This window comes from Bombina bombina, chromosome 2 (assembly GCF_027579735.1).
Source record: "Bombina bombina isolate aBomBom1 chromosome 2, aBomBom1.pri, whole genome shotgun sequence".
Lineage (NCBI taxonomy): Eukaryota > Metazoa > Chordata > Amphibia > Anura > Bombinatoridae > Bombina > Bombina bombina.
The window spans coordinates 554,039,128-554,065,350 of record NC_069500.1 but is presented as its reverse complement, the minus strand read 5'-3'; the positions used below and the strand labels follow the sequence as shown (position 1 = coordinate 554,065,350).

The 26,223-nt window shown below is 42.6% G+C and overlaps 1 protein-coding gene across 4 annotated transcripts in view; it reads left to right on the top strand.

The window, feature by feature from the left end:
• Positions 1-26,223, top strand: part of HABP4 (hyaluronan binding protein 4) — a 148,044-nt gene that overhangs the window by 59,402 nt on the left and 62,419 nt on the right. For 3 of the 4 annotated variants that reach the window (XM_053702412.1, XM_053702415.1, XM_053702414.1), the window contains exon 5: positions 8,291-8,362. In XM_053702412.1, the coding sequence (XP_053558387.1) occupies positions 8,291-8,362 (72 nt within the window). The remainder of the gene's footprint in view (positions 1-8,290; positions 8,363-26,223) is intronic. The other variant, XM_053702413.1, reaches the window with a different exon arrangement.

Below are 26,223 nucleotides of genomic sequence, written 5' to 3'. Positions count from 1 at the left end.
AGATACAAGTAAATCAGAGGACCAGAGACTCACTCCGTTGGTGGGCTGTCCCTGGACAACCTGTCACGAGGGATGACATTCCGCAGACCAGAGTGGGTCATTGTCACGACCGACGCCAGTCTGATGGGCTGGGGCGCGGTCTGGGGATCCCTGAAAGCTCAGGGTCTTTGGTCTCGGGAAGAATCTCTGTTACCGATAAATATTCTGGAACTGAGAGCAATATTCAATGCTCTCAAGGCTTGCCTCAGCTAGCGAGGGCCAAGTTCATAACGGTTTCAATCAGACAACATGACGACTGTTGCGTACATCAACCATCAGGGGGGAACAAGGAGTTCCCTGGCGATGGAAGAAGTGACCAAAATCATTCTATGGGCGGAGTCTCACTCCTGCCACCTGTCTGCTATCCACAACCAGGAGTGGAAAATTGGGAAGCGGATTTTCTGAGTCGTCGGACATTGCATCCGGGGGAGTGGGAACTCCATCCGGAAATCTTTGCCCAAGTCACTCAGCTGTGGGGCATTCCAGACATGGATCTGATGGCCTCTCGTCAGAACTTCAAAGTTCCTTGCTACGGGTCCAGATCCAGGGATCCCAAGGCGGCTCTAGTGGATGCACTAGTAGCACCTTGGACCTTCAAACTAGCTTATGTGTTCCCGCCGTTTCCTCTCATCCCCAGGCTGGTAGCCAGGATCAATCAGGAGAGGGCGTCGGTGATCTTGATAGCTCCTGCGTGGCCACGCAGGACTTGGTATGCAGATCTGGTGAATATGTCATCGGCTCCTTGGAAGCTACCTTTGAGACGAGACCTTCTTGTTCAGGGTCCGTTCGAACATCCGAATCTGGTTTCACTCCAGCTGACTGCTTGGAGATTGAACGCTTGATCTTATCGAAGCGAGGGTTCTCAGATTCTGTTATCGATACTCTTGTTCAGGCCAGAAAGCCTGTAACTAGAAAGATTTACCACAAAATTTGGAAAAAATATATCTGTTGGTGTGAATCTAAAGGATTCCCTTGGGACAAGGTTAAGATTCCTAGGATTCTATCCTTCCTTCAAGAAGGATTGGAAAAAGGATTATCTGCAAGTTCCCTGAAGGGACAGATTTCTGCCTTGTCTGTGTTACTTCACAAAAAGCTGGCCGCTGTGCCAGATGTTCAAGCCTTTGTTCAGGCTCTGGTTAGAATTAAGCCTGTTTACAAACCTTTGACTCCTCCTTGGAGTCTCAATTTAGTTCTTTCAGTTCTTCAGGGGGTTCCGTTTGAACCCTTGCATTCCGTTGATATTAAGTTATTATCTTGGAAAGTTTTGTTTTTAGTTGCAATTTCTTCTGCTAGAAGAGTTTCAGAATTATCTGCTCTGCAGTGTTCTCCTCCTTATCTGGTGTTCCATGCAGATAAGGTGGTTTTACGTACTAAACCTGGTTTTCTTCCAAAAGTTGTTTCTAACAAAAACATTAACCAGGAGATTATCGTACCTTCTCTGTGTCCGAAACCAGTTTCAAAGAAGGAACGTTTGTTGCACAATTTGGATGTTGTTCGCGCTCTAAAATTCTATTTAGATGCTACAAAGGATTTTAGACAAACATCTTCCTTGTTTGTTGTTTATTCCGGTAAAAGGAGAGGTCAAAAAGCAACTTCTACCTCTCTCTCTTTTTGGATTAAAAGCATCATCAGATTGGCTTACGAGACTGCCGGACGGCAGCCTCCCGAAAGAATCACAGCTCATTCCACTAGGGCTGTGGCTTCCACATGGGCCTTCAAGAACGAGGCTTCTGTTGATCAGATATGTAGGGCAGCGACTTGGTCTTCACTGCACACTTTTACCAAATTTTACAAGTTTGATACTTTTGCTTCTTCTGAGGCTATTTTTGGGAGAAAGGTTTTGCAAGCCGTGGTGCCTTCCATTTAGGTGACCTGATTTGCTCCCTCCCTTCATCCGTGTCCTAAAGCTTTGGTATTGGTTCCCACAAGTAAGGATGACGCCGTGGACCGGACACACCTATGTTGGAGAAAACAGAATTTATGTTTACCTGATAAATTACTTTCTCCAACGGTGTGTCCGGTCCACGGCCCGCCCTGGTTTTTTAATCAGGTCTGATAATTTATTTTCTTTAACTAGTCACCACGGTACCATATGGTTTCTCCTATGCAAATATTCCTCCTTAACGTCGGTCGAATGACTGGGGTAGGCGGAGCCTAGGAGGGATCATGTGACCAGCTTTGCTGGGCTCTTTGCCATTTCCTGTTGGGGAAGAGAATATCCCACAAGTAAGGATGACGCCGTGGACCGGACACACCGTTGGAGAAAGTAATTTATCAGGTAAACATAAATTCTGTTTTTGGTCAGAAAGGCCCCTTCACTCTGGATGACAGAGGGATGAGGCCTCATTTTCGCGCCTCAGTTGCGCAGTTGCCTTTCAGCAGAAGGTTCATGCAGCTTCACGTGGAAGGTCAAGAGGCTTAGAAAAGGACTTATAAGAGGTTTATTCGTTTTTTGGTTAACCCATAAGGTAGGTAAATGCTGCGGTGGAGACTGTGGCAGGGGACTGTAGTGTATTAACCGGTAAATTGCTGTTATCCGCTCCGGTTTGGGCATTTAAGGGTCAATTGATATAAAACTTGGTGTGCAATACTTTCATAGCTTTAAGACACTACGGTGAAAATTTCAGAAAAATTGGATATTGCTTTGTTGTTTTTCTGACGTTTCAGTAATAAAGTGTTCTCCTTTATTTAAAGAGACAGTAACGTTTTTGTATAAAATTACTTTTTTTGCATTGAGAAGCTGCCTAGGTTTTTCTAACATGTCTGTGCCTTCAGATAGCCTATGTTGTGTGCATGGAGGACAAGGTGGTTCCACCATTAAATCTTTGTGCAAATTGTGCCATAGGGTCCAAACAAATTAAGGACAGTACTGTCACATTTAAAAATGTTGCCCAAGATGATTCTTCAAATGAAGGTAGTGGGGATAGTTCATCATCCTCTCCTTCTGTGTTAACGCCAGCTTTGCCCGCGCCAGCGATACCTAGTACATCTGATGCGCCTATGGCTGTTACTATGCAGCAATTAGCGGCAGTAATGAATAATTCTTTAGAAGCATTTTTATCCAAGCTGCCAGTTTATCCTAGAAAGCGTGATTGCTCAGTTTTATATACAGAGGGTGAGCAAGCAGACGCAGGGAATAATTCATCTGTGGTACCCTCACATCAATCTGAGTTGGCGGTGAGGGAGGGCCTGTCTGAGGGAGAAATTTCTGACACAGGAAAAGTTTCTCAGCAGGCAGAGACTGATACCATTGCATTTAAATTTAAACTAGAACACCTCCGCGCCCTACTTAAGGAGGTGCTAGCTACTCTCGATTGTGATCCTTTGGTGATTCCAGAAAAATTGTGCAAAATGGACACATTTTTAGAAGTTCCAGTGCACTCTGAGGCGTTTCCGATACCCAAGAGGGTGGCGGATATAGTGACTAAGGAGTGGGAGAAGCCAGGTGTACCTTTTGTTCCCCCTCCTATATTTAAGAAAATGTTCCCCATTGTTGACCCCAGAAGGGACGCATGGCAGACGGTCCCTAAGGTAGAGGTGGCAGTTTCAACATTAGCTAAGCGCACAACTATACCAATAGAGGACAGTCGCGCTTTCAAAGATCCTATGGATAAAAAACTAGAAGGGTTACTTAAGAAAATATTTGTTCAGCAAGGTTACCTTCTACAACCAATTTCGTGCATTATTCCTGTCACCACAGCGGCGTCTTTTTTTGTTCGACGAACTAGAAAATTCGCTTCAGAAAGACTCCTTATGAGGAGCTCATGGACAGAATTCACGCACTGAAGTTGGCTAATTCCTTTATTTTAGATGCCGCTTTTCAATTGGCAAAATTAGCGGCGAAAATTCAGGTTTTGCAATAGTGGCGCGCAGAGTGCTTTGGCTAAAATCTTGGTCGGCGGACGTCTCGTCCAAAAATAAATTACTTAATATTCCTTTCAAGGGTAAGACCCTATTCGGGCCAGAATTGAAAGAGATTATTTCAGACATCACTGGGGGAAAGGGCCATGCCCTTCCACAGGATAGACCTTTCAAAGCAAAAAATAAGTAATTTTCGTTCCTTTCGCAATTTCAGGAACGGACCGGCTTCTAGCTACAGCCTCTAGACAAGAGGGTAACGCATCCCAGTCCAAACCAGCATGGAAACCATTGCAAGGCTGGAACAAGGGAAAACAGGCCAAGAAGCCTGCTGCTCCAACAAAGTCAGCATGAAAGGATAGCCCCCGATCCGGGACCGGATCTGGTGGGGGGCAGACTCTCTTTGTTCAGGCTTGGGCAAGAGATGTTCCAGACCCCTGGGCTTGAGAGATTGTCTCTCAGGGGTATCTCCTAGAATTCAAGGACCTTCCACCAAAGGGAAGGTTTCATCTTTCTCGCTTGTCTTCAGACCAGACAAAGAGACGGGCATTCTTACATTGCATAGGAGACCTTTTCAAAATGGGAGTGATTCACCCTGTTCCAATAGCAGAACAAGGACTGGGTTTTTACTCAAACCTGTTTGTAGTTCCCAAAACGGAGGGAATGTTCAGGCCAATTCTGGACTTAAAAATCCTAAACAAATTTCTCAAAGTTCCATAATTCAAGATGGAAACAATTCGAACAATTCTACCTATGATCCAGGAAGGTCAATATATGACTACTGTGGACCTAAAGGATGCATACCTGCATATTCCAATCCACAAAAATCACCATCAGTTCCTAAAGATTCGCCTTTCTGGACAAGCATTACCAGTTTGTGGCCCTTCCCTTCGGGTTGGCCACCGCTCCAAGAATTTTCACAAAGGCGCTAGGGTCACTTCTAGCGGTACTAAGACCGCGGGGCATTGCAGCAGCACCTTACCTAGACGACATCTTAATTCAGGCGTCGTCTCTTCCCAGAGCCAAGGCTCATACGGATATTGTTCTAGCCTTTCTAAGGTCTCACGGGTGGAAGGTGAACGTAGAAAAAGTTCTGTCCCCGGTCACAAGGGTTCCCTTCCTGGGAACAATAGATTTGGCAGAAATGAAAATCTTTCTGACGGAGGTCAGGAAGACAAAACTCTCAAAAGCTTGTCTAGTCCTTCATGCCATTGCTCAGCCGTCTGTGGCTCAGTGCATGGAGGTTATAGGTCTAATGGTGGCGGCAATGGACATTGTCCCATTTGCCAGAATTCATCTAAGACCACTGCAATTGTGCATGCTCAAGCAATGGAATGGGGATTATGCAGCCTTGTCTTCCCAGATACAGATGGACCAGGAAACCAGAGAGACTCTTCTCTGGTGGTTGGCTCAGGATCACCTGTCGCAGGGAATGAGTTTCCGCAGACCAGAGTGGATCATTGTCGCGACCAACGCCAGTCTCCTAGGCTGGGGCGTGGTCTGGGACTACCTGAAAGCTCAGGGTCTATGTTCTCGGGAAGAATCTCTTCTCCCGATAAATATTTTGGAATTAAGAGCGATATTCAATACGCTCCTGGCTTGGCCTCAACTAGCGAAGGCCAAGTTCATAAGATTTCAGTCGGACAACATGACTGTAGCGCCTTGGTCATTCAATCTAGCGTATGTCTTTCCACCGTTTCCTCTACTCCCCAGGCTAGTAGCCAGGATCAAACAGGAGAAGGCTTCGGTGATTCTAATAGCTCCTGTGTGGCCACGCAGGACTTGGTATGCAGACCTGGTGAATATGTCATCGGTTCCACCATGGAAGCTACCATTGAGACAAGACCTTCTAGTGCAAGGCCCATTCGAACATCCGAACCTAGTTTCTCTGCAGCTGACTGCTTGGAGATTGAACGGTTGATTCTATCTAAGCGTGGATTTTCGGAATCTGTTATAGATACTCTGGTTCAGGCCAGAAAGCCTGTAACCAGGAGAATTTACCATAAGATATGGCAGAAATATCTCTCTTGGTGCGAATCCAAGGGTTACTCATGGAGTAAAATTAGAATTCCAAGGATTCTTTCCTTTCTCCAAGAAGGTTTGGAGAAAGGTCTGTCAGCTAGTTCTTTAAAGGGACAGATATCTGCTCTGTCTAGTTACACAAACGTTTGGCAGTTGTGCCAGATGTTCAGGCGTTGGTCAGAATCAAGCCTGTCTACAGACCTGTGACTCCTCCCTGGAGTCTAAATCTAGTTCTTTCAGTTCTTCAAGGGGTTCCGTTTGAACCTTTACATTCCATAGATATCGAGTTACTATCTTGGAAAGTTTTGTTTTTGGTTGCTATTTCTTCTGCTAGAAGAGTTTCTGAATTGTCTGCTTTGCAGTGTAATTCACCCTATCTGGTGTTCCATACAGATAAGGTTGTTTTTCGTACCAAACCTGGTTTTCTTCCAAAAGTGGTTTCCAATAGGAATATTAACCAGGAGATAGTTGTTCCTTCTCCTTTCTAAAAAGGAACGCTTGTTACACAATCTAGATGTGGTTCGTGCTTTAAAATTCTATTTAGAAGCAACAAAAGATTTTAGACAGACATCTTCATTGTTTGTCGTCTATTCTGGTAAGAGAGGTCAGAAAGCTACTGCTACCTCTTTCCTTCTGGTTAAGAAGCATCATCCAATTGGTTTATGAGACTGCCAGACGGCAGCCTCCTGAACGAATTATTGCTCATTCTACTAGAGCTGTGGCTTCCACATGGGCCTTCAAGAACGAGGCTTCTGTTGAACAGATCTGTAAGGCAGTGACGTGGTCTTCTCTGCATACTTTTGCCAAATTTTACAAATTCGATACTTGTGCTTCTTCGGAGGCTATTTTTGGGAGAAAGGGTTTTGCAAGCAGTGGTGCCTTCCGTTTAGGTTCCCTGACTTGCTCCCTCCCTTCATCCGTGTCCTAAAGCTTTGGTATTGGTTCCCACAAGTAAGGATGAAGCCGTGGACCGGACACACCAATGTAGGAGAAAACAGAATTTATGTTTACCTGATAAATTTCTTTCTCCTACGGTGTGTCCGGTCCACGGCCCGCCCTGGCTTTTAGTCGGGTTTAAAATTTTTGTTTTTGTACACTAGTCACCACTGCACCCTATGGTTCTCCTTTTTCTCCTGACCGTTGGTCGAATGACTGGGGGGCAGAGCTAGAGGGGGAGCTATATGGACAGCTCTGCTGTTGTGCTCTTTGCCATTTCCTGTAGGGAATGAATATCCCACAAGTAAGGATGAAGCCGTGGACCAGACACACCGTAGGAGAAAAATTTATCCGGTAAACATAAATTCTGTTTTGCATAATGCATAACTGTTCTGTAGATCCATCTATATTTACATAGCCCATCTGATTTTTTTTATTTTTTTGCAAAACTATATATTACAAAAACACTAACATTGTGCTGATTTTAAGACTCCTAACCAAGCCCCACAGTGTCAGATGTATACATGTGTTTACAGACTACTGCTGGCTCCTGTTTGTGTAATCTGTCTCTTCATATGTGGGGGGGGGGGGGGGGGAGGAGTGTCTGCGTCTTTTTTTTTTTTTTCTCCTCCCCAAGCTAAACCTCATAAACCGTGCTAAACTGGGAGCATTTAAGTAGTTTTATACAGGATTTTTAGATTATATACCTGCATGTACAACTACTATAAAGAATATGCACAAATACTGAACATTGGTGTATACTGTCCCTCTAAATTGTAGTGCTTTTTGTATTTACAGATTCTGACAAGTAGTAAAAGGACAGCCAATAGGCAAAGATAAATTTCAAAACAATTTTCAGTTGGGGGCTTAGAAATGTATTTATATTTTTTTATCCCCCCCCCCCCCTTCATCTTCTGCCCAATCTGTTTATAGTCTGAGGATAAAGTTTAAACAAAATTACACTGCTAGTCCTGTCTTTAGTGGTGTAGCTTAAAGGGACAGTCTAGTCAAAATTAAAGCTTCACAATTCAGAAAGGGCATGCAAATTTATTTCAATTTTATCAAATTGGCTTTATCATTTTTTTTTTTAATGAAAGCTAAACCTAGGTAGGCTTATATTCTAATTCCTAAGCCCTTGAAGGCTGCATCTATGTGCAGTTTGACAGTTTTTCACAGACTGTTAGTTCATTTGTACCATATGTGTCACTCGTGTGGAGTTATTAGTCTGCACTGATTTGGCTAAAATGCAGCTTTGTCTAAAGCACTGAGAAGGGCATTCTGCAGAGTTTTAGGTACAAGGTGATGACAGTGTATAATATAAGTGTATGCAAAACTGGGGAATAATAAAGGGTTATCTATCTATTTAAACAATAAAAATGTTGGTGTAGATTGTCCATTTAAGCTATTAAATCAGTGCATAATGTTCTTTCTCTAGTAGAATAAGAGCAGAAGACAAGCGGGGTGGAAGTGGACCTCACAACTGGGGATCAATTAAAGATGACTTCAGGTACAATGAAACTTAGCAATTTTAGACTTATATTTTTTTTTTAGAAGATTAGTCATCGCTGAGCTAACTACAGCAGGAGCTAGCTGCGGGCGGAGGCTCGCCGGTCTGCATTCCATAAAGAAAGTTAAGTATTAAATCGGCTTTATTAAGTTTAAAGAATGAAAGTGCCCCTGTTAAGAGTATTTTTAAAATCTGAGCACTTACTCTTAAAGTGAATATAAAGTTTAATAAGTTTTTTATTGCCACTTTAAAGGGACAGTCTAGTCAACATTAAACATTCACAAGAAAGGGCATGCAGTTTGAAACTTTCCAATTTGCTTTTATCAAGTTTGCTTTGTTCTCTTGGAAAAAAATTTTTTTAACGCTAAACCTAGGTAGGCTCAAAACTGATTTCTAAACAGTCGAAAGCTCTAGGATTCTCTATTTCAAATGCGCAAGTAGCATAAGAGATGCGCATTGCATCGCAATTAGTGAGTTCAGAGCATGGGAGCGTGCAGGTACTTTTTAACATGGGGCGCATGGTGAGCTGATTGGCTAAAGCGTTTGTCAATCAAAGCAGTAGCTTAGAAAATTTTCGAGAGGCTGTATATAAAACAAACGTTGCTGTAATAAAATTGAAGTTAAGTAACCTGATATTTTTAATATTAAAAAAGCATATCGATATGCTAGTTAGGATAAGAGCTTTTAAAATTATGTTGAGCAGTTGGTATGAATTTACCATCACTTTAAGTGTCACATTAGATAACGTGCTCACTCCCGTGGAGTTATTTCTTTCATGTAATTGGCAAGAGTCCATGAGCTAGTGACGTATGGGATATACATTCCTACCAGGAGGGGCAAATTTTCCCAAACCTCAAAATGCCTATAAATACACCCTCACCACACCCACAATTCAGTTTTACAATCTTTGCCTCCCATGGAGGTGGTGAAGTAAGTTTGTGCTAGATTTCTACGTTATGCGCTTCGCAGCAGGCTGAAGCCCGGTTTTCCTCTCAGAGTGCAGTGAATGTCAGAGGGATGTGAGAGAGTATTGCCTATTTGATTACCATGGTCTTCCTCTAGGAGATCTATTTCATAGGTTCTCTGTTATCGGTCGTAGAGATTTCTTCTCCTACCTCCCTTTTCAGATTGACAATATACTTATATACCATTACCTCTACTGATTCTAGTTCCAGTACTGGTTTGGCCATCTACTATATGTAGATGAGTGTCTTAGGGTAATTTACGTAAGTCTTATTTTATTTGACACTCTAAGCTATGGTTGGGCACTTTATATGTAAAGTTCTAAATATGTGTTAAACTTATATTTGCCATGATTCAGGATAATCGGTATTCCTTCTTTCAGACTGTCTGTTTCAATTTTTTGGGAAAATGTATATGAATTTATATTTCTTACCTTAAAAATTTTCAATTTACTTTTTTTCTTAATTGCGGGCTGTTAGGCTTGCAGGTGCAGAAAATGCTTCAATTTATTGCGTCATTTTTGGCGCATGACTTTTTTGGCGCAAAAGTTTCGTCATTTCCGGCATCATAGTTGACGCCGGAAATTTTCACATGGTTGCGACGTTTTTGGTGCCAAAAAATGTTTCTGGTTCAGAACATTCTGACTCAGATATTGACACTGATAAATCTTCATATTTGTTTGGCGCCAAAAAATGTGGGCATTATACTTGGCGTTTTTTTCACATTTCAGTCTCACTTTTTAGTTGCTTCTGGTTTCTAGAGGCTTGTTTTGCATTTTTTTCCCATTCCTGAAACTGTCATTTAAGGAATTTGATCATTTTGCTTTATTTTTTCTATTACATATTGCAGGATGTCACTACCTGACACTGGATCAGAATCTACTTCTGGAAAAACGCTGCCTGATGTCGGTTCTAACAAAGCTAAGTGCATTTGTTGAAAACGTTTGGTAACTGTTCCTCCGGCTGTAGTTTGATTATCATGATAAACTATCAAATGCAGATAATATTTCCATTAGTAATAATCAATTACCTGTTGTTCGTTCAACATCTAATGTTAAGGATGTTCCTGTTAATGTAAGAATTTGTTTCTAATTCTAGTCAGAAGGCTCTGTCTGTATTCCTCCTAGTAAACGTAAAAGGTCTTTTAAAACTTTTCATATTTAAGATTAATTTTTAAATGACCGCCATCATTCTGACTTATCTATTAATGATGAGGATCTTTCTGGTTCAGAACATTCTGACTCAGATATTGACACTGATAAATCTTCATATTTGTTTAAGATGGAGTTTATTCGTTCTTTACTTAAAGAAGTGTTGATTTCATTAGATATGGAGGAGTCTAGTCCTCTGAATTTAAACGCTTATTAGTTTTAATAAGTTTTTAAACCTCATGTAGTTATTCCAGAAGTTTTTTTTTCAGTTCCTGATGCTATTTCAGAAGTAATTTTCTAGGGAATGGAATAGTCTGGGTACTTCATTTACTCCTTCTCCAAGGTTTAAGAAATTGTACCCTTTGCCATCTGATAGATTAGAGTTTTGGGGAAAAATCCCCAAAGTCGATGGGCCTATCTCTACTCTTGCTAAACGTATTACTATTCCTACGGCAGAGAGTACTTCTTTTAAGGATCCTTTAAATAGGAAGCTTGAATCCTTTCTAAGGAAGGCATATTTATGTTCAGGTAATCTTCTCAGACCTGCTATTTCTTTGGCTGATGTTGTTGCAGCTTCCACCTTCCGGTTGGAGGCTTTAGCGCAACCAAGTGTCAGACCAAAATGTTTATAGCATTGTTAAACTTCTTCAACATGCTAATAACTTTGTTTGTGATGCCATTTTTGATATCATTCGAATTGATGTTGGGTATATGTCTTTAGCTATTTTAGCTAGAAGAGCTTTATGGCTTAAGTCTTGGAATGCAGCTATGACTTCTAAGTCAACGTTGCTTTCTCTTTCTTTCCGAGGTAATAAATTTGGTTCTCAGTTGGATTCAATAATTTCAACTGTTACTGGGGGGAAGGGAGCCTTTTTGCCTCAGGACAAAAAATCTAAAGGTAAATATAGGGCTGCTAATCGTTTTCGTTCCTTTCGTCAGCATAAGGAACAAAAGCCTGACCCTTCCCCTAAAGGAACAGTTTCCGTTTGGAAACCTTCTCCAGTCTGGAATAAATCCAAGCCTTTTAGAAAGTCAAAACCAGCTCCCAAATCCGCATGAAGGTGCGGCCCTCATTCCATCACAGCTGGTAGGGGGCAGGTTACGATTTTTCAAAGATGTTTGGATCAATTCGATTCAAAGTCTTTGGATTCAGAACATTGTTTCACAAGGGTACAGAATAGGTTTCAAGGTAAGACCGCCTGTGAGAAGATTTTTTTTTCTCACGCATCCCTGTAAAAGCTCAGGCTTTTCTGAAGTGTGTTTCAGACCTGGAGTCTTCAGGGGTAATCATGCCAGTTCCTCCTCAGGAACAAGCTTTGGGGTTTTATTCAAACCTATTCATTGTACCAAAGAGAATTTATTCAGACCAGTTCTGGATCTGAAAATTTTGAATCGTTATGTAAGAGTATCAACTTTCAAGATGCATACCTTCATATTCCGATTCATCCAGAACACTTATCAGTTTCTGAGATTCTTTTCTAGACGAGCATTACCAATTTGTTGCTCTTCCATTTGGCCTAGCAACAGCTCCAAGAATCTTTTCAAAGGTTCTGGGTGCCCTACTATCTGTATTCAGAGAACAGGGTATTGCGGTGTTTCCTTATTTGGACGATATCTTGGTACTAGCTCAGTCTTTACATACTGCAGAATCTCACACGAGTGTTTCTTCAGAAACATGGTTGGAGGATCAATTTACCAAAAAGTTTCTTGATTCCTCAGACAAGGGTCATCTTTTTAGGTTTCCAGATAGATTCAGTGTCCATGACTCTCTAACAGACAAGAGACGTTTAAAATTGGTCGGCACCTTCAGTCTCAGTCATTCCCTTCAGTGGCTATGTGCATGGAAGTTTTAGGTCTCATGACTGCAGCATCGGACACAATCCCCTTTGCTTGTTTTCACATGAGACCTCTACAGCTTTGTATGCTGAATCAATGGTGCAGGGATTATACAAAGACATCACAATTAATATCCTTGAATCCCAATGTACGACACTCTCTAACCAAATGATGGTGATCTATCCACAATGTCAAAGGGGCTTCTTTAGTTCGCCCAACCTGGACTGTGATCACAACAGATGCGAGTCTTTCAGGTTGGGGAGCTGTTTGGGGGTCTCTGACAGCACAAGGGGTTTGGAAATCTCAAGAGGCAAGATTACCAATAAATATTTTAGAACTCAAAGTGCAATTCTCAGGGCTCTTCAGTTCTGGCCTCTGCTAAAGAGAACCGTTCATTTGTTTTCAGACAGACAATATCACAACTGTGGCTTATGTCAATCAGGGTGGGACTCACAGTCCCCAAGCTATGAAAGAAGTATCTCAGATACTTGCTTGGGCGGAATCCAGCTCCTGTCTAATCTCTGTGGTGCATATCCCAGGTGTAGACAATTTGGAGGCGGATTATCTCAGCCGCCAGACTTTACATCCAGGGGAGTGGTCTTTCCATCCAAATGTGTTTTCTCAGATTGTTCAGATGTGGGGGCTTCCAAAGAGATCTCATGGCCTCATCTAAACAAGAAACTTCCCAGATACCTGTCCAGGGATGTTCAGGCGGAAGCAGTGGATGCGCTGACACTTCCTTGGTGTTATCAACCTGCTTACATCTTCCCGCCTCTAGTTCTCCTTCCAAGAGTGATCTCCAAAATCATCATGAAACAGTCTTTTGTGTTGCTGGTGGCTCCATCATGGCCACACAGGTTTTGGTATGCGGATCTGGTTCGGATGTCCAGTTGCCCGCCTTGGCCACTTCAGTTACGGCCGGACCTACTATCTCAAGGTCCGTTTATCCATCAGGATCTCAAATCATTAAATTTGAAGGTATGGAAATTGAAAGCTTAGTACTAAGTCATAGAGGTTTCTCTGATTCAGTGATTACTACTGTTACAAGCTCATAAATCTGTCTCTAGAAAGATTTATTATAGAGTTTGGAAGACTTACATTTCATGGTGTTCTTCTCAAATACTCCTGGCATTCTTATAGAGTTCCTAGAATTTTGCTGTTTCTTCAGGATGGTTTGGATAAGTGTTTGTCTGCAAGTTCCTTGAAAGGACAAATCTCTGCTCTTTCTGTTTTATTTCACAGAAAGATTGCTATACTTCCTGATATACACTGTTTTGTACGGGCTTTAGTTCGTATTAAGCCTATCATTAAGTAAATTTCTCCTCCTTGGAGTCCTAATTTGGTTCAGAGGGCTTTACAGGCTCCTCCATTTGAACCTATGCATTCTTTGGACTACTTTCTTGGAAAGTGTTGTTCCTTTTGGGTATCTCTTCTGCTAGAAGAGTTTCTGAGCTATCTGCTCTTTCTTGTGAGTCCTTTTTCTGATTTTTTTTTTTTTTTTTTTTTTTTTCATCAGGATAAGGCAGTTTTGCGGACTCTTCAATTTTTACCTAAGGTTGTGAATTCTAACATTAGTAGAGAAATTGTTGTCCCTTCCTTATGTCCTAATCCTAAGAATTCTTTGGAGAGATCCTTACATTCTTTGGATGTGGTAAGAGCTTTGAAATATTATGTGGAAGCTACTAAAAAATTTCAGGAAGACTTCCAGTATATTTGTTTTATTTTCTGGTTCTAGGAAAGGTCAGAAAGCTTCTGCTATTTCCTTGGCTTCTTGGTTGAAACTTTTGATTCATCAAGCTTATTTGGAGTCGGGTCAAACCCCACCTCACAGAATTAATGCTCATTCTACTAGATCAGTCTCCAGTTCATGGGCTTTTAAGAATGAAGCTTCAGTTGATCAGATTTGCAAAGCAGCCACTTGGTCCTCTTTGCATAAATTTACTAAATTCTACCATTTTGATGTATTTGTTTCTTCGGAAGCAGTTTTTGGTAGAAAAGTTCTTCAGGCAGCTGTTTCAGTTTGATTCTTCTGCTTTTTGATTTAAGTTTTTTTCTTTCAAAAGTGAAAATCTTTATTTCTCCTGTTAAGTGTAGTCAGTCCACGGGTCATCCATTACTTATGGGATATTAACTCCTCCCTAACAGGAAGTGCAAGAGGATCACCCAAGCAGAGCTGCTATATAGCTCCTCCCCTCTACGTCATTCTCTTGCACCTAACTAATAGGATGTGTGAGAGGACTGTGGTTATTAAAATTAGTTTTTATTTCTTCAATCAAAAGTTTATTTTAAACAGCACCGGAGTGTGTTTTTTCTCAGGCAGCATTAGAAGAAGAATCTACCTGAGTTGTGTATGATCTTAGCGGACGTAACTAAGATCCATTTGCTGTTCTCGGCCATTCTGAGGAGCGAGGTAACTTCAGAACAGGGGACAGCGGGCAGGGTTCACCTGCAAGGAGGTATGTTGCAGTATATTTTCTAAGGAATGGAATTGACTGAGAAAATACTGCTAATACCGGTGTAATGTAAGTACAGCCTTAAATGCAGTAGTAGTAACTGGTATCAGGCTGATATGTGTGTATGCTTGCACTGAAGTATTTCTGGGGAATGGCACTTCACTAAGAAAATACTGTATATATATATATATATATAACTTATAGCCTCTCTGCAGTGAGAGCGACTAGCAACAGGCTTTTTATTAACATCTCATATATTTATATTTAAAACATTTACTGGCATGTTAATTGTTTTTTCTCTGAGGTACTTGGTGAAAATTTATTTGGGCATTATTTTCCACATGGCTGTCGTTTGTTTTGAATAAAATCAGTTTACTGAGCTTCCCCACTGTTGTAGTATGAGTGGGAGGGGCCTATTTTGGCGCTTTTACTGCGCAGTAAAAATTCAGTCACAAGTCTTCCTGTTCTCCCTGCATGATCCAGGACGTCTCTACAGAGCTCAGGGGTCTCCAAAACTAGTTTTGAGGGAGGTAATCACTCACAGCAGACCTGTGAGACTGTGCTTTGACTGTGATAAAAACGTATATATTTTATTATCCGTTTTTTTGGTATTAAGGGGTTAATCATCCATTTGCTAGTGGGTGCAATCCTTTGCTAAATTAATAAATTTAATGTGAAAATTTGGTTTCTATAACTTATCCGGTTCATGTTATTTCAACTGTGACAGTTTTTTGTGTGCTTCTTAAAGGCACAGTAACGTTTTTTATATTGCTTGTAAATTTATTTGAAAAGTGTTTCCAAGCTTGCTGTTTAATTGCTAGTTTGTTTAAACATGTCTGACACAGAGGAATCTCTTTGTGCAATATGTTCAAAGGCCAATGTGGAGCCCAATAGAAATTTGTGTACTAATTGCATTGATGCTACTTTAAGTAAAAGCCAATCTGTACATGTAAGGAAAATTTCACCAGACAACGAGGGGGAAGTTATGCCGACTAACTCCTCACGTGTCAGTACCTGCATCTCCCGCTCAGGAGGTGCATGATATTGTGACGCCAAGTACATCAGGGCGGCCATTACAAATCACCTTGCAAGACATGGCTAATGTTATGACTGAAGTTTTATCTAAATTGCCAGAACTTAGGGGTAAACGCGACCACTCTGGAGTGAGAACAGAGTGCGCTGAAAATACTAGGGCCATGTCTGATACTGCGTCACAATTTGCAGAACATGAAGACGGAGAGCTTCATTCTGTGGGTGACGGATCTGATCCAAATAAACTGGATTCAGACATTTCAAATTTTAAATTTAAGCTTGAGAACCTCTGTGTGTTACTAGGGGAGGTATTGGCGGCTTTGAATGATTGTAACACGGTTGCAATCCCAGAGAAAATATGTAGGCTGGATAAATATTTTGCGGTACCGACTTGTACTGACTTTTTTCCTATACCTAAAAGGCCTAAAAGGCTTACATTGTTAACAAGGAGTGGGATAGACCCGGTGTGCCTTTCCCGGTGTCCCTCCTATATTTAGAAAAATGTTTCCAATAGACGCCACCACACGGGACTTATGGCAGACGGTCCCTAAGGTGGAGGGAGCAGTTTCTACTTTAGCTAAGCGTACCACTATCCCGGTGGAGGATAGCTGTGCTTTTTCAGATCCAATGGATAAAAAGTTAGAGGGTTACCTTAAGATGTTTGTTCAACAAGGTTTTATATTGCAACCCCTTGCATGCATTGCGCCTGTCACGGCTGCGGCGGCATTCTGGTTTGAGTCTCTGGAAGAGACCATTAGCTCAGCTACATTGGATGAGATTACAGACAAGCTTAGAGTCCTTAAGCTAGCTAATTCATTTATTTCTGATGCCGTAGTACATTTAACTAAACTTACGGCTAAGAACTCAGTATTCGCCATTCAGGCGCGCAGAGCGCTGTGGCTTAAATCCTGGTCAGCTGATGTGACTTCTAAATCTAAATTGCTTAACATTCCTTTCAAGGGGCAGACCTTATTCGGGCCCGGTTTGAAAGAAATTATCGCTGACATTACTGGAGGTAAGGGACATGCCCTACCTCAAGACAGAGCCAAACCAAGGGCTAGACAGTCTAATTTTCGTGCCTTTCGCAACTTCAAGGCAGGAGCAGCATCAACTTCCTCCGCTCCAAAACAGGAAGGAACTGTTGCTCGCTACAGACAGGGCTGGAAACCTAACCAGACCTGGAACAAGGGCAAGCAGGCCAGAAAACCTGCTGCTGCCCCTAAGACAGCATGAAGTGAGGGCCCCCAATCCGGAAACGGATCTAGTGGGGGGGCAGACTTTCTCTCTTCGCCCAGGCTTGGGCAAGAGATGTCCAGGATCCCTGGGCGTTAGAGATCATATCTCAGGGATATCTTCTGGACTTCAAAGCTTCTCCTCCAAAAGGGAGATTTCATCTTTCAAGGTTGTCAACAAACCAGATAAAGAAAGAGGCGTTTCTACGCTGTGTACAAGATCTTTTACTAATGGGAGTGATTCACCCGGTTCCGCGGTCAGAACACGGACAAGGGTTTTACTCAAATCTGTGGTTCCCAAGAAAGAAGGAACCTTCAGACCAATCTTGGATTTAAAGATCCTAAACAAATTCCTAAGAGTTCCATCGTTCAAAATGGAAACTATTCGGACAATCTTACCCATGATCCAAAAGGGTCAGTACATGACCACAGTGGATTTAAAGGATGCGTACCTTCACATACCGATTCACAAGGATCATTACCGGTATCTAAGGTTTGCTTTTCTAGACAGGCATTACCAGTTTGTAGCTCTTCCCTTCAGGTTAGCTACTGCTCCAAGAATCTTCACAAAGGTTCTGGGTTCTCTTCTGGCGGTACTAAGACCGCGAGGAATATCGGTAGCTCCGTACCTAGACGACATTCTGATACAAGCATCAAGTTTCCAAGCTGCCAAGTCTCATACAGAGTTAGTACTGGCATTTCTAAGGTCACATGGGTGGAAGGTGAACGAAGGAAAGAGTTCTCTATTGCCATTCACAAGAGTTCCCTTCTTAGGGACTCTTATAGATTCGGTAGAAATGAAAATTTACCTGACAGAGGACAGGTTAACAAAACTCCTAAATGCTTGCCGTGTCCTTCATTCCATTCCACACCCGTCAGTGGCTCAATGCATGGAGGTAATCGGTTTAATGGTAGCGGCAATGGACATAGTTCCCTTTGCACGCCTGCATCTCAGACCACTGCAGTTGTGCATGCTAAGTCAGTGGAATGGGGATTACTCAGATTTGTCCCCTATGCTGAATCTGGATCAGGAGACCAGAAATTCTCTTCTATGGTGGCTCTCTCGGCCACACCTGTCCAAAGGGATGCCCTTCAGCAGACCAGATTGGACGATTGTAACAACAGACGCCAGCCTGCTAGGTTGGGGCGCTGTCTGGAATTCCCTGAAGTCTCAGGGATCATGGACTCAGGAGGAGAGTCTCCTTCCCATAAACATTCTGGAACTAAGAGCAGTTTTCAATGCCCTTCTAGCTTGGCCTCAGCTAGCATCTCTGAGGTTCATCAGATTTCAGTCGGACAACATCACGACTGTGGCTTACATCAACCATCAAGGAGGGACAAGGAGTTCCCTAGCGATGATGGAAGTCTCAAAGATAATTCTCTGGGCAGAGTCTCACTCTTGCCACCTATCAGCGATCCACATCCCAGGCGTGGAGAACTGGGAGGCGGATTTCCTAAGTCGCCAGACTTTTCATCCGGGGGAGTGGGAACTTCATCCGGAGGTCTTTGCCCAAATACTTCGGCATTGGGGCAAACCAGATATGGATCTCATGGCGTCTCGCCAGAACGCCAAGCTTCCTCGTTACGGGTCCAGGTCCAGGGACCCGGGAGCGGTTCTGATAGATGCTCTGACAGCACCTTGGAACTTCAAGATGGCTTATGTGTTTCCACCCTTCCCGATGCTTCCTCGATTGATTGCCAGGATCAAACAGGAGAGAGCATCGGTGATTCTAATAGCGCCTGCGTGGCCACGCAGGACCTGGTATGCAGATCTAGTGGACATGTCGTCCTGTCCACCATGGTCTCTGCTTCTGAGACAGGACCTTCTAATTCAGGGTCCTTTCAAACATCAAAATCTAATTTCTCTGAAGCTGACTGCATGGAGATTGAACGCTTGATTTTATCAAAGCGTGGATTTTCGGAGTCTGTAATTGATACCTTAATACAGGCTAGGAAACCTGTTACCAGGAAAATTTACCATAAAATATGGCGTAAATACTTACATTGGTGTGAATCCAAGAGTTACTCATGGAGTAAGGTTAGGATTCCTAGGATATTGTCTTTTCTACAAGAAGGTTTAGAAAAGGGTTTATCTGCTAGTTCTTTAAAGGGACAGATCTCAGCTCAGTCAATCCTTTTGCACAAACGTCTGTCAGAAGTTCCAGACGTTCAGGCCTTTTGTCAGGCTTTGGCCAGGATTAAGCCTGTGTTTAAGACTGTTGCTCCACCGTGGAGCTTAAACTTAGTTCTTAACGTTTTACAGGGTGTTCCGTTTGAACCCCTTCATTCCATTGATATCAAGCTGTTATCTTGGAAAGTTCTGTTTTTAATGGCTATCTCCTCAGCTCGAAGAGTCTCTGAGTTATCGGCCTTACATTGTGATTCTCCTTATCTGATTTTTCATTCAGACAAGGTAGTTCTGCGTACTAAACCTGGGTTCTTACCTAAGGTAGTCACTAATAGGAATATCAATCAAGAGATTGTTGTTCCTTCATTGTGTCCTAACCCTTCAAAGAAGGAACGACTTCTACACAATCTGGACGTAGTCCGTGCCCTAAAATTTTATTTACAGGCAACTAAAGATTTTCGCCAAAATTCTTCCCTGTTTGTCGTTTATTCTGGACAGAGGAGAGGTGAAAAAGCTTCTGCTACCTCCCTCTCTTTCTGGCTTCGTAGCATAATACGTTTAGCCTATGAGACTGCTGGACAGCAGCCTCCTGAAAGAATTACAGCTCATTCCACTAGAGCTGTGGCTTCCACGTGGGCCTTTAAGAATGAGGCCTCTGTTGAACAGATTTGCAAGGCTGCAACTTGGTCTTCTCTTCATACTTTTTCCAAATTTTACAAATTTGACACTTTTGCTTCTTCTGAGGCTGTTTTTGGGAGACAGGTTCTTCAGGCAGTGGTTCCTTCCGTGTAAAGATCCTGCCTGTCCCTCCCGTCATTGGTATTGGTATCCCATAAGTAATGGATGACCCGTGGACTGACTACACTTAACAGGAGAAAACATAATTTATGCTTACCTGATAAATTCCTTTCTCCTGTAGTCTAGTCAGTCCACGGCCCGCCCTGTTTTTTATGGCAGGTCTAAATTTTAAATTATACTCCAGTCACCACTGCACCCTATAGTTTCTCCTTTCTCGTTTGGTTTTCGGTCGTATGACGTAGAGGGGAGGAGCTATATAGCAGCTCTGCTTGAGTGATCCTCTTGCACTTCCTGTTAGGGAGGAGTTAATATCCCATAAGTAATGGATGACCCGTGGACTGACTACACTACAGGAGAAAGGAATTTATCAGGTAAGCATAAATTATGTTTTCTCTTGTTAAGTGTATCCAGTCCATGGATCATCCATTACTTGTGGGATATTCTCCTTCCCAACAGGAAGTTGCAAGAGGATCACCCACAGCAGAGCTGCTATATAGCTCCTCCCCTCACTGCCAAATCCAGTCATTCTCTTGCAACTCTCAACAAAGATGGACGTAGTCAGAGGAGAGTGGTGTATTATAGTTAGTTTTTTTTAACTTCAATCAAAAGTTTGTTGTTTTTAAATGGTACCGGAGTGTACTGTTTATCTCGGGCAGTATTTAGAAGAAGAATCTGCCTGCATTTTCTATCATCTTAGCAGAAGTAACTAAGATCCATGGCTGTTCTCACATATTCTGAGGAGTGAGGTAACTTCAGAGGGGAATGGCGTGCAGGTTTTCCTGCAATAAGGTATGTGCAGTTAATATTTTTCTAGGGATGGAATTTGCTAGAAAATGCTGCTGATATCGGATTAATGTAAGTAAAGCCTTAAATGCAGTGATAGCGCATGGTATCAGGCTTATTAATAGAGATACATACTCTTATAAAAGTGTAATATAAAACGTTTGCTGGCATGTTTAATCGTTTTTATATATGTTTGGTGACAAAACTTATTGGGGCCTAGTTTTTTTCCACATGGCTGGTTTGATTTTTGCCTAGAAACAGTTTCCTGAGGCTTTACACTGTTGCAATATGAGTGGGAAGGGCCTATTTTAGTGCTTTTCTGTGCAGATAAAAATACTGACAGACATTCAGCTTCCCTCTGCATGATACAGGACATCTCTGAAGGGCTCAAAAGGCTTCAAAGTTGTGTTTGAGGAGGGTAACAATCACAGTAGATATACAGAATGTTAGTCAGAAAGGAGCGCCAATAAAGGCAAGGTCCCATAAGGTTGAGTGTGAATAATATAACTCACGATATAATACTGAGATTCAGCTACAATTATGGTGATTGTATTGTATCAATATATATACATAGATTGAGACATATATGTTGCACAAGATAAAGGCCTCTACTGTGGGCCGAAACGCGTTGACAAAGTTTTGGTGAGCTATTTTCTCCAACATAGGTGTGTCCGGTCCACGGCGTCATCCTTACTTGTGGGATAGTCTCCTCCCCAACAGGAAATGGCAAAGAGCCCAGCAAAGCTGGTCACATGATCCCTCCTAGGCTCCGCCTTCCCCAGTCATTCTCTTTGCCGTTGTACAGGCAACATCTCCACGGAGATGGCTTAGAGTTTTTTAGTGTTTAACTGTAGTTTTTATTATTCAATCAAGAGTTTATTTTAAAATAGTGCTGGTACGTACTATTTACTCTGAAACAGAAAAGAGATGAAGATTTCTGTTTGTAAGAGGAAAATGATTTTAGCAACCGTTACTAAAATCGATGGCTGTTTCCACACAGGACTGTTGAGAGGAATTAACTTCAGTTGGGGGAACAGTGAGCAGACTTTTGCTGCTTGAGGTATGACACATTCTAACAAGACGATGTAATGCTGGAAGCTGTCATTTTCCCTATGGGACCCGGTAAGCCATTTTTACTACAGAAAGAAAAAAAGGGCTTCACAAGGGCTTTTAAGACTAGACATTTTCTGGGCTAAATCGATTTATATATAAGCATATTTTATACTCCATAGCCTTGAGGAATTATTTTAATCTTGGGAATTTTGTAAAAATAACCGGCAGGCACTGTATTGGACACCTTATGCTCTAGGGGCTTTCCCTAATCATAGGCAGAGTCTCATTTTCGCGCCTCTATTGCGCACTTGTTTTTGGGAAGCATGACATGCAGATGCATGTGTGAGGAGCTCTGATACATAGACAAGACTTTCTGAAGGCGTCATTTGGTATCGTATTCCCCTTTGGGCTTGGTTGGGTCTCAGCAAAGCAGATACCAGGGACTGTAAAGGGGTTAAATATAAAAACGGTTCCGTTATTTTAAGGGTTAAAGCTTCCAAATTTGGTGTGCAATACTTTTAAGGCTTTAAGACACTGTGGTGAAATTTTGGTGAATTTTGAACAATTCCTTCATACTTTTTCACAATTGCAGTAATAAAGTGTGTTCAGTTTTAAAATTTAAAGTGACAGTAACGGTTTAATTTTAAAACGTTTTTTGTACTTTGTTATCAAGTTTATGCCTGTTTAACATGTCTGAACTACCAGATAGACTGTGTTCTGAATGTGGGGAAGCCAAGGTTCCTTCTCATTTAAATAGATGTGATTTATGTGACACAAAATTTAGAGAAAATGATGCCCAAGATGATTCCTCAAGTGAGGGGAGTAAGCATGGTACTGCATCATCCCCTCCTTCGTCTACACCAGTCTTGCCCACACAGGAGGCCCCTAGTACATCTAGTGCGCCAATACTCCTTACTATGCAACAATTAACGGCTGTAATGGATAATTCTATCAAAAACATTTTAGCCAAAATGCCCACTTATCAGCGAAAGCGCGACTGCTCTGTTTTAGAAAATACTGAAGAGCATGAGGACGCTGATGATATTGGTTCTGAAGTGCCCCTACACCAGTCTGAGGGGGCCAGGGAGGTTTTGTCTGAGGGAGAAATTTCAGATTCAGGGAAAATTTCTCAACAAGCTGAACCTGATGTGATTACATTTAAATTTAAATTGGAACATCTCCGCGCTCTGCTTAAGGAGGTGTTATCTACTCTGGATGATTGTGAGAATTTGGTCATTCCAGAGAAACTATGTAAAATGGACAAGTTCCTAGAGGTCCCGGGGCCCCCCGAAGCTTTTCCTATACCCAAGCGGGTGGCGGACATTGTAAATAAAGAATGGGAAAGGCCCGGTATACCTTTCGTCCCTCCCCCCATATTTAAAAAATTGTTTCCTATGGTCGACCCCAGAAAGGACTTATGGCAGACGGTCCCCAAGGTCGAGGGGGCGGTTTCTACTCTAAACAAACGCACCACTATACCCATAGAAGATAGTTGTGCTTTCAAAGATCCTATGGATAAAAAATTAGAAGGTTTGCTTAAAAAGATGTTTGTTCAGCAAGGTTACCTTCTACAACCAATTTCATGCATTGTTCCTGTCACTACAGCAGCGTGTTTCTGGTTCGATGAACTAGAAAAGGCGCTCAATAATTCTTCTTCTTATGAGGAGATTATGGACAGAATTCATGCTCTCAAATTGGCTAATTCTTTCACCCTAGACGCCACTTTGCAATTGGCTAGGTTAGCGGCGAAAAATTCTGTTTTTGCTATTGTGGCGCGCAGAGCGCTTTGGCTAAAATCTTGGTCAGCGGATGCGTCTTCCAAGAACAAATTGCTTAACATTCCTTTCAAGGGGAAAACGCTGTTTGGCCCTGACTTGAAAGAGATTATCTCTGATATCACTGGGGGCAAGGGCCACGCCCTTCCTCAGGATCGGTCTTTCAAAGCCAAAAATAAACCTAATTTTCGTCCCTTTCGCAGAAACGGACCAGCCCCAAGTGCTACGTCCTCTAAGCAAGAGGGTAATACTTCTCAAGCCAAGCCAGCCTGGAGGCCAATGCAAGGCTGGAACAAAGGAAAGCAGGCCAAGAAACCTGCCACTGCTACCAAGACAGCATGAGATGTTGGCCCCCGATCCGGGACCGGATCTGGTGGGGGGCAGACTCTCTCTCTTCGCTCAGGCTTGGGCAAGAGATGTTCTGGATCCTTGGGCACTAGAAATAGTCTCCCAAGGTTATCTTCTGGAATTCAAGGGGCTTCCCCCAAAGGGGAGGTTCCACAGGTCTCAATTGTCTTCAGACCACATAAAAAAACAGGCATTCTTCCATTTTTAACAGGTCTTCTACACAATGTGAGTGATTCATCCTGTTCCATTAGGAGAACAAGGGATGGGGTTCTACTCCAACCTGTTCGTAGTTCCCAAAAAAGAGGGAACATTCAGACCAATCTTAGATCTCAAGATCCTAAACAAGTTTCTCAAGGTTCCATCGTTCAAAATGGAAACCATTCGAACAATTCTTCCTTCCATCCAGGAAGGTCAATTCATGGCCACGGTGGATTTAAAGGATGCGTATCTACATATTCCTATCCACAAGGAACATAATCGGTTCCTAAGGTTCGCATTCCTGGACAAGCATTACCAGTTTGTGGCACTTCCGTTCGGATTAACCACTGCTCCAAGAATTTTCACAAAGGTACTAGGGTCCCTTCTAGCGGTGCTAAGACCAAGGGGCATTGCAGTAGTACCTTACTTGGACGACATTCTGATTCAAGCGTCGTCCCTTCCACAAGCAAAGGCTCACACGGACATTGTCCTGGCCTTTCTCAGATCTCACGGGTGGAAAGTGAACGTAGAAAAAAGTTCGCTATGTCCGTCAACAAGGGTTCCCTTCTTGGGAACAATAATAGACTCCTTAGAAATGAGGATTTTTCTGACAGAGGCCAGAAAATCAAAACTTCTAAACTCTTGTCAAATACTTCATTCTGTTCCTCTTCCTTCCATAGCGCAGTGCATGGAAGTAATAGGTTTGATGGTAGCGGCAATGGACATAGTTCCTTTTGCGCGAATTCATCTAAGACCATTACAACTGTGCATGCTCAGTCAGTGGAATGGGGACTATACAGACTTGTCTCCGACGATACAAGTAGATCAGAGGACCAGAGATTCACTCCGTTGGTGGCTGTCCCTGGACAACCTGTCACAGGGGATGAGCTTCCGCAGACCAGAGTGGGTCATTGTCACGACCGACGCCAGTCTGGTGGGCTGGGGCGCGGTCTGGGGACCCCTGAAAGCTCAGGGTCTTTGGTCTCGGGAAGAATCTTTTCTCCCGATAAATATTCTGGAACTGAGCGATATTCAATGCTCTCAAGGCTTGGCCTCAGCTAGCAAAGGCCAAGTTCATACGGTTTCAATCAGACAACATGACGACTGTTGCGTACATCAACCATCAGGGGGGAACAAGGAGTTCCCTGGCGATGGAAGAAGTGACCAAAATCATCCAATGGGCGGAGACTCACTCCTGCCACTTGTCTGCAATCCACATCCCAGGAGTGGAAAATTGGGAAGCGGATTTTCTGAGTCGTCAGACATTTCATCCGGGGGAGTGGGAACTCCATCCGGAAATCTTTGCCCAAATTACTCAATTGTGGGGCATTCCAGACATGGATCTGATGGCCTCTCGTCAGAACTTCAAGGTTCCTTGCTACGGGTCCAGATCCAGGGATCCCAAGGCGACTCTAGTAGATGCACTAGTAGCACCTTGGACCTTCAAGCTAGCTTATGTATTCCCGCCGTTTCCTCTCATCCCCAGGCTGGTAGCCAGGATCAATCAGGAGAGGGCATCGGTGATCTTGATAGCTCCTGCGTGGCCACGCAGGACTTGGTATGCAGACCTGGTGAATATGTCATCGGCTCCACCATGGAAGCTACCTTTGAGTCGAGACCTTCTTGTTCAAGGTCCGTTCGAACATCCGAATCTGGTCTCACTCCAACTGACTGCTTGGAGATTGAACGCTTGATCTTATCAAAGCGAGGGTTCTCAGATTCTGTCATTGATACTCTTGTTCAGGCCAGAAAGCCTGTAACTAGAAAAATCTACCACAAAATATGGAAAAAATATATCTGTTGGTGTGAATCTAAAGGATTCCCTTGGGACAAGGTAAAAATTCCTAAGATTCTATCCTTTCTTCAAGAAGGTTTGGAGAAAGGATTATCTGCAAGTTCTTTGAAGGGACAGATTTCTGCCTTGTCTGTGTTACTTCACAAAAAGCTGGCAGCTGTGCCAGATGTTCAAGCCTTTGTTCAGGCTCTGGTTAGAATCAAGCCTGTTTACAAACCTTTGACTCCTCCTTGGAGTCTCAATTTAGTTCTTTCAGTTCTTCAGGGGGTTCCGTTTGAACCCTTACATTCCGTTGATATTAAGTTATTATCTTGGAA